This window comes from Triticum dicoccoides, chromosome 7B (genome assembly GCF_002162155.2).
Source record: "Triticum dicoccoides isolate Atlit2015 ecotype Zavitan chromosome 7B, WEW_v2.0, whole genome shotgun sequence".
NCBI classification, from domain to species: Eukaryota; Viridiplantae; Streptophyta; class Magnoliopsida; order Poales; family Poaceae; genus Triticum; species Triticum dicoccoides.
The window spans coordinates 67,266,456-67,275,787 of record NC_041393.1 but is presented as its reverse complement, the minus strand read 5'-3'; the positions used below and the strand labels follow the sequence as shown (position 1 = coordinate 67,275,787).

The 9,332-nt window shown below is 42.5% G+C and overlaps 1 protein-coding gene across 1 annotated transcript; it reads right to left on the bottom strand.

Annotated features, from left to right (window-relative positions):
• Positions 1-539: 539 nt before the first annotated feature.
• Positions 540-8,007, bottom strand: LOC119340600. The gene is made up of 4 exons (XM_037612526.1): positions 7,796-8,007; positions 2,266-7,692; positions 1,043-1,250; positions 540-908 (listed from the first exon to the last, which is right to left on the bottom strand). The coding sequence occupies exons 1-4, from the start codon at positions 7,949-7,951 to the stop codon at positions 805-807; spliced, it is 5,895 nt and encodes a 1,964-aa protein (XP_037468423.1). The 5' UTR covers positions 7,952-8,007; the 3' UTR covers positions 540-804.
• Between the last annotated feature and the right edge of the window lie 1,325 nt (positions 8,008-9,332).

Here is a 9,332-nt window from a genome sequence, read left to right as displayed (position 1 = left end):
AATTAACATGTACTTCCTCTGTAAACTAATATAAGAGCGTTTAAATTACTAAAATAGTGATCTAAACACTCTTATACTCCCTCCGATCCTAGATGTAGGGTGTATGGTTTTTGGCACGGATATTAAAGAACGCACATGCAGGGATAATTTCACAAGTTATGGGCAAGATTACACCTGACTAGTTGACATGAGAAAATAGAGGGGATTGCCTAATATAAGGAAATGTAATCAAATCCCTAAACAAATTATCCAAACGAGTGGTGCAAGGCAATACACCTTATATTTCGGATTTTTTCTCAAAAATCTATACACCTTATATCAAGGAACGGAGGGAGTATTAGTTTACGGAGGCAGCAGCACTGCTTCCCTGCGCGACGTGGTATACACGAAGATCCATGTGCCATGTGCCCACCAAATATCAGCATCAGATCAAATGCGTTTCCCGAGGAAAAGCCGTGCCAGATTTGATACAAGACATGTTCCCTTCATTTATTTATTTTTTGATGAGAAACGATCTTGCCCTATATATGCGTGCGAGGTTGGACCCTGTTCAGAGCGGGTTGAAATCCTTGATAGAGTTTGTCCTACTGTACATACATGCATGCAAGCATACAGAAATATACATGCATGAACGTTATGTGACATGTTAGTTGACTAAACGATTTCATCTATGAACCATAGCAGCAGATTAAACTCGGAGCGATCGTCTCCACTGTAAACGGGTCGATTTTACTGAACCTGTTGCCACTATATGAACCATAGCAAAAGACTTTACCAGACGCAGAGATACAATCTACACACTGATTACATGCTGAGGAAGTTGCTTTGAGCAAGCCCAGGATACAGGAGTGTCGTAATCTGAGCAAGTGACCTAACCAATGGTTTCAAACTGGAATGTTTCTCCAGAGCTGCCAACCAAGAAAACAAGAGAAAAGATGAGATGAACTGTATAGTTAGCACTGTTGAATAAATAAATAAAGCCACTAAGGATGGTTGCTGCCAGAATCCACATTTTAAAATAGTATAGTACAAGAAGCGTTACCGTGAAGCATCGCCTTAATTCCCTTGGAGAAATCTTCGAACCGGCCCAGCACTGGCCTGATGCCGCAAGACTGGGACACGCACAGTTCCATGTAGAGTGATGCCTCGAGGGTCACCAACAGAAGACGGCATACCCTATCGGTCTCCCCGCTGAGGGCACTCGATCCATTTGCCCCCAGTACTTCCGTAACGATAGAAACCACTTGATCCTGGAAAGAGTACCACAAACTGTGATCAGGAAAAGGTGCACTCAGGCAAAAAGAAAAGGTTTTCACATTCCTTGTATCATGGCATGTAGAATTTTCAGTCACTCATATCTGAGCTAGATTTTAAGCAATGATGATGTTCCATCCATCAATGTTTGTCATCAGACCCAGAGATGTCTGGCAGGATCACACCTTTGGGATTGAGTTCCAAGTTATGGATTCTACAATTATTACTAAAAATACATTACTTTCTATTTTTCACATACTCCACAGCAGTACTACTGTTTGCTTTATCACTCAGCACTAAATTTGTTTAACTTAATCTGGTTAGTGGTTTTAATAGCACTTTATTAGATGCCATTGGAAGCTAAGACTAGAGCGACGATTAGTTATCAAATTAACTTTGATTCTTCCATGCCTCAAAATCATAATGTCTACACCTCAAATTAATAAGATTGAAGTCGATACTGCACCAAGCTCTATGAAATTCATTAGCTACTTGTTTGTAAATGAAGTATACCCCGTTAAATCATTCCCTTCAACTTCTACAAATCTTTCTAAGCCTTAGCACTGAGGAAGGTTTGGTGAATTTGCAATGAGATGTACAGATGACATGAGGCAGCAAAACACATAGCAACTTAGAAAGACTTAATAAAGACTAAGCTAGAATAGTGGAATACGGTTATCACCAGATTTCATGATACCAGGTTTAGATGTATATATCTTATACAGCTTTTTTTCCCTTCGCGGTCTAGATGTATCTTATACAACTACTCCCTCCGTTCCTAAATATAAGTCTTTGTAGAAATTTCACTATGGACTACATACGAAGCAAAGTGAGTGAACCTACACTTTAAAATGCATCTATATACATCCGTATGTGGTTCATAGTGGAATCTTTACAAAGACTTATATTTAGGAACGGAGGGAGTATATGCTAACAAAAACATGCATGCAACAAATATACACAATAGTTTTAATTCGAACAGTAAGGGCCTTGAGCAATATCAATAGTTACCTGCAGACCATGAAGAATATCTGGCATGGGAAGTTCAGGAAAATGTGCAAGATCAACAAATTCTAATTCTCCTGCCCTTTTTACTGCCTCTTTGGCTTGACTGCACAGGAATTTCATAATAAGGAAAGCTATTCTGTAAATCTGCACAGCTACCATCTCGGTAAAACGAGTCTGTTTCACAGAACCAGAATCTCCACTATTTTTGTCTCTGATCACCAGAGATAATGCTGCATTGGAAGGAGCAGAAATAGCTGCAGTGGAAAGAGAACTGCTTGCAGCAAGTCTGAACCATCCATGTTTGCTCCTGATGAGTGGTGGATCTTCATGAAGCACCACTTCTTCCTTAGCAATAGGAGGACAAAAAAATGATGGGTTCCAGTTTGGTGAATCGCCAGTCCTTGCACTTCCTCTGCTAATAAAAGCAAGCAGGTGGATAATAATCTCTCTTAATTCTGAATCTACTTGCATCATACCAGTGTCCCGTGGAAAATGATATTTTGCTAGAACACACAGAAGTGAGAGGATATTCTCAGTTAAACTCAGAGCTGAAAGTGATGTCTGCGACTGTTGCAACACCGCCCTTTTCTTGTTCTGATGTGTATTAACACTTTGTGCAGATAGATAAGCGGACATCAGCGGAACCTGTCCTGAAAGGAAGCTGACAGTACCGTTCGCAACACTGCTACGAGAAACATCATCATCCATACAATGGTTGAGAGAGGCGACTATAGCAAGAGCCAAACTCCACATATGCACATCCTTCGCTTGGCTGCTCAAAGAATTTCTGAAACAGGAGTCATCCAGAGATAACTTACTTAGAAGTACCTTCAAGAAAGCAAAAATGTTTGCAGACTGAAGCATTTTAGCACCATCCTTTGTCCGCCCCAAGGTCAAGAGGAAATTCAAAATTACTTGAGTGGACAATATTGCACCATTCTGACATTTATGCAGTATAGCCTGGAGACGGAAATGCTTTTGTAGAATTGGCAACCATACATTGGGGGGTATAAAGCCCTTCAATAGTAAGTCCATTGATCCAACAGCAAGATCAGAATATTCCCTATTCTCAGCCAATTTGCAGAGTACAGGTAACAACCTCGTACTTATAATGGATGATTCACCAAACAGATTAGCATCACCTGATCCATCTTTCACGGCATCCTTGCCATAAATGAATTCAAATAAGGACAGAATCAGAACAAGGAGGGACTTCACTGGTTTCCTAAGAGCAGGACTTGATGGCACGAGATCAACTAAAAATGATGTGCTGGCACCTGAGGTTCTCATAAGAAGTACAATAACTGGATAGAGATGAACATAGCTCTTGGTTTGCTTAGCTTGGTGAAATGAGAACCTGGTAAGAGTAAGCAGTAAGTCCACTTGCCCAGACAATAGGGGAAACAAAACCTCATTCGTATCGACTTCAGGAAATAGAGAATCTACAGTTGACTGCAAATATTTGCATGCACATCTAATTGCTGATTCCATAGCTGTTGCGGAAATCCCTCCATCAGGTAAGGTGAGTTCATTACTGGAACTTGTTCCAGTGTAGACAGATAGAAATGTTATGAAGGACCTTAATGTACAAAGCTTTGCATCAGCATGACACTTCATCAGATTTGCTTTATGCATAATATCCAGCATTTTTTCAGCTACTTCTTTGCAGGGTTTCCAATCTGAATGATTCCAAAATTTAACTCCAAGATCATCACGAGTGTGTGCAACATCAAATAAAACATTGCCACTGACTGCTGGGAAGGCGCTATGTGGTTGCTCTGTAGCATTGCATTCAAAAAACTTAAACTCCAGAAGGAAACACAAGAGCTCCTGAAAGGGACCAGGAGTAATCTGACGACCTTCAAGTTCTCCATGTATATGATAGTAAAGATCATTGATTACCAAACTAGTAAGTTCTTGCTCACCACTGTAGCCATGCAGGGCATACTGCGACAGCAGAGCTATGAATGCACGGTGTTGTAACAATTTGCTAGAGATTAGCTGAATCTTCTTCACTGCCGAGAAAGACAAGCTGGCAGTATCACCACTGGACAACTTTGTTATTAGACGGATGATGCAAACGCATGAAGCTACCTTGGCACGATGAAAAAGATCCTTCTGGTATCCGTTGCTCGACAAATGATTGATAAAATCTTCCAAGAGAGCACTATCAAACCATTTGCACACTACGTTGCTTGGATAAGATGCAGAAGGTTCTTTTTGCCCCTTTGTACCATCTGCTACAGGATTAGAAGTTTTTGCTTCCACAAGTAATCTCCCTTTCAAGAACAACTCATGTGACATGATCTTGAAAATTTTAGCCTGGCAATTATACCTCGAAGAAAATTTCTCATCGACAGTGTCAACACTGTCAACAGGGCAATGATCAAAGGTGGCACGAATACAACATGATAAGCTCTCCCAGAACGTTCTAGAACTTCTCAGCTTATCTAATATGCATATGAATTGCACACCACTTTCCCATAATGCCTCGAGTAGGTCAAGGATGCTAAGTAACAGAGAAGGAGAACTATTCATAAACTCAGTCGAATTTTCAATGTATCCCAACATTTGCTCAACAAGTCTCGAATTACTTCTTGAACTGTTGAGGGTAGAAGAACCATTGGTTTGAGAATTTGCAGAATTACTATGATCAGCTTGTATCATCGCATTCTCCTCTGTCAGTGAAACAAAAAGAGCAGGCTGATAGCGAGCAACAGAAGTCAGAAGGCTGAATATAGCCACGATCAAACAATTATTAGTATCATCTTCCTTGTCAAGAATTTGGGAAATACTTGCTTGCAATTTCCAAATCTCTGAACCATCAACAAGAAAGCTACCATTTTCCATGAGTTGAGGTTGGACTCTGTGGGCAGTGAAGCACAATACTGATAATGCTCTAGCTGCACTAACTTGTAAAGCAGAATTCTGGAAGGACATAGACGATATTGTAGCTGTGATGAAAGGTAAGGGCTTCAATGAAGATGACAAAACCAAAGTAACAAAAGGTGCAACTGGCATCAAGTCCTCTGGTAAGTTGGACAGCATGAAAAATATAATATCAAGTCCACAACAAAGAACAAGTTGTATATCTTCAATATCTTCAACACCATTACTAAAGCTGCCACGCGATTCCAATAATTGCATCGACGTGCACACATTATGCCAAAGAACATTGTGGATAGAAGAATCATATAGTAGCATTTGCCAAATGATGCCACCAAGCTTTGACAAGAATGGTTTGACTTGAATACAGCTCTTCACCAATTCAAACACCTTCAGGGTTGTCTTCCAGCGACTATACTTCTTGTGTTTCCAGTTCATATGATTGACCATGATGTATTGCACTGAAAAAACGATGAACGGCGATATCATGTCATCAGCGGCGGCTGCTTTCCGCAAAACCTGAATGGCAAAATCAAGCAATGAAGTGGTAAGTGATGAACAGTCTCCATTTTCTTCAGAGGCGGCAAAAAGCATTCTAGCTAGTGCACCAGAAAGTAGCCAATCACTTGAGGGGTCATTTAATTGTGAGCTGAAGATGCCGCACTCTAACGCCACGTCAAACACATGGTATGGGACACACTTCAGAAATTCTGTTAACACACTGAAGGTTTTCGACATTATGCTGGCATTATTACCATCTTGCTCATATTTGAAAACTGATGAGCAAAGGATTTTAACAATATCAATCCTGATATATTCTCCAATTTGGCCCAAACTCTTTGATTTTTGAACAGCCAGTGACTTGTCAGCATGCAGCAAAGCAGAGCACAGAACCTGATTTGATGATACCATCTGATACAGCAAGTCCATTATATCGCAGGCTTCCACATAATTGCATGAATATAGATCTTGTGCCAAAGTGAGGAGCAAAATAAAAACGCCTGAATGTGGGAACTCCCAACGAACTAATGCAGCGTTGCCTTCAAGACTTCTCAAAATGTAACCACGTGTTCCACGGGGTAAGGTAATGCCTTCCATACCAGGAATGCTGATTGGATGATGAATTTCAATTTGATCACAGTAGTTCAGACTATCAGGGACACTGCCAGGAGTTGCATACAGTGTTGTTAGCCCATTCATCCTCTCCAGGTAATTATATACACATTGAGCAGGCCATGTCCCATAAGAAACAGCTGATAAGAAGCGAAGCAGATCTGTTATTTGGAAAGGATACTCTTTCTCCAACATTTGAAGAACAGATCTGATTGGACCATCAACACAACTATCTTTGTCCCAGAATTGCATACATAGTGATTCCTCTCCACCATAAACTTCACATATAATATTCAGTATCACACCAAGAGAACTGTCTTCTGTCTGATAAGATATCTCATATGAAGCGATGAAAGCTGAAATGAAAGATCTCAGTACAGCACGAAAACCAGAAACAGGACCATCTGACTCTCTGAAGATGCTTGAGCAAAGAACTCCAAGTAAATAATTAAAGGGTGCGAGCTCAAAAGCCTGCTGGGCATAAGATGCATGATCAATTTCCAAGTTGGCATTATTTCCAGGAAGAGACAGGAGCAGGCAGTGAAAAACTGCCCAAGCAAGAAGTAGTGGTCCCGATTCCACTTCAAATTCAGGCAATCTTGATACTTCAATATCCATCTCAAGAATATCAGCAACAGAATACTGGGAATACCCTCCACTGAAAGAGACTTCGTCGTGAACCATTCGGAGGAGATTTTCGAGGTCCAAAGTCTCAACGAGAATAAAGAGTAGCTGAGCTTTAGCATAATGAAATGATCTCTTTGCTTCAGCAGACACGGCAAACTTTCCAACATCATAAGAGCCAGAGAGCATATCCCTAAACAGCGAGCACAGAGCTATCCACAGCCCACCATTGCACCTTGAGAAGTTATCACAGATAGCAAGAAACAGAATGTCCAGGATCAGGTTAATCTCAATCAAGCTTTCTTCCAGCCAAGAAACCGTCAAATCAGCCGCTGATTTCACCGAAAATGCAGCCGCAAGGGAGTCTTTAATGATGGATAGCAATCTCTGCTCCATCTCGTCACTGCCTAACAGTGAGGCCTCTTGTTTTATGGCGTCGGTTGAACCAGAGTCATCATCTGTGCATGTGGCATGAACAAAGATTCTCCTAATGCACTTGAGCAGACACTGACGCTCAAGGTAGTATTGCAGAGACACCAGCCGAAGGAGCTCCTGTGGGTCAGCGTCACGGGTCGTTGGGGCGCTCTCTGAAGACCGTTTCACCAGGATGTACGACTGCACCTCATCCAGGTCGAGGGACTTGCTCGCGCGGAGCGCGGCCTCCTTGAGGTCGGGCTTGACGGCCAGGCGGTGCTCCCCGACGGCGACCTGGCCGGCGTCCAGCGCGGCCCTCGAGGCGCCGTTCGGCTTCCCGAACATCGAGACCGCCCCGCGGAGCCACGCATGGTGGCCCTTGATCCGCTCCGCCTGCAGCACGGGTGGGAGCCAGCGAGTTAGTCACGGCCGCGAGGGTTTGCGGGGCGAGGAGAATGGGGGCCGGGGACTGGGGAAATGGGTACGGGGGGCTTACGAGGGCGTCGGAGACGGCGGCGGAGGGGGAGGCGGCGGCGCGGTCGAGGTCGTCGCAGAGGGCGACGAAGGGGTCCCACCACAGCGAGGCGGACACGGTCTTGGTGCCAGCGCCGCCACTGCCTGAGGTCGAGGCGGGGGCGCCGCCGCTCGCCATGGCCGGTGGGCGGTGGTGGCGCGGAAACCCTAGGTTCGAGATCCCGACCTCGCCGGTGCGTTTTGAGTGGGAAGAGCCAAAACCCAAAACCCTATTAACGACTCACCGTGTGTCCAAAACAAAGGGAGTATTGCGAAAATCAAGTGCAACCGCTTCAGAGAGGTTTTTCCTTCAGATATTGTATACACGAGCAGTACAAACAGATGCATGAGCAGTGCATGGAATTTAGAAAAGAGCTACTGCCAAGTGTCCTGTAAGATTACAAGTGTATGATGGACACCGTGATTGGCATCCTCATGACTTCAAGATTTCGGCCGTACCGGCTGAAATCGGTACTCGATTCTTGCATGATGCTCGCCGTCGTTGTTTGACTAGGCGTGAAGGTAGACATCCCGCATATGTTGGATTAGACATACTTCAAGAGCAACACCCTCTTCAATAGCTAGAATCTGATTTCTTGATGCATCCTATTCCTAGACGAGATCATCTTCGTTGTTCACTGACTGTGTCATGGCATTCGACTTTGTAATCGTCTTCAATTCCATGTGTTGTTGTTGTCATGGATAATAGATAGTGTATGTGAGTTGGTGGTTTTGTTACATCGAAGTCGTATACTTATAGATAGGTTATTGTGTACATGGATGGGGTGCTCTAAGATCTTATTTTCTCACCAACCATCCGTACACTTATCTTACCATGCGAACGATAAACATATATAAGGGCTAGAAAGACTTCACAACATGTTCAAATATACATTGTTTTTTGTAGTCTAACATATGCATCATATTTCATATATGTTGTATTTGGCCTCATTTTGGCGAGCTAGGTTAGCTATTCAAACATCAAACACGTGTGACATATGAATGTTTGTATTTCTATTTACATATTCTTGTCCATTCAACTTTTGTTGCTATAAAATATATGTATATCCACGAACACGAACAAGATTATTCTGTTGAGATAAAACATATATGATGACATGCAATGCAACTTGTGTTATCGTCAATTCCACATGTCTCCTTGTAATCATGTATATACTTCTGGTTAATATGACAACATGCAAAAATTTGTAACAATGTTGTTTTATTATGCATCAAATTGGCGATGCAGTTCAAGTTTTCTTATTCACACACAAAAAAAGAGCCATGCTCGTAGTTATGCTTTCCCCATGGCTAAGACAAGTATTCTACTTAAAATCATATTCTGTGAAGACGAACTGATTTTTCTGAGTTGCGCGAATCCTTCCTGTACTTCTTTCAAGGTTCAGGCCAATCGAATTACTTCTACCATTTTTGCGGCACATTCCTAAGATATGGTTGATGGAATAATTGGTGAGTTCAAGGAATTCCTTGTGCTTGCTCAAGAGGCCAGTTGTTTCGTT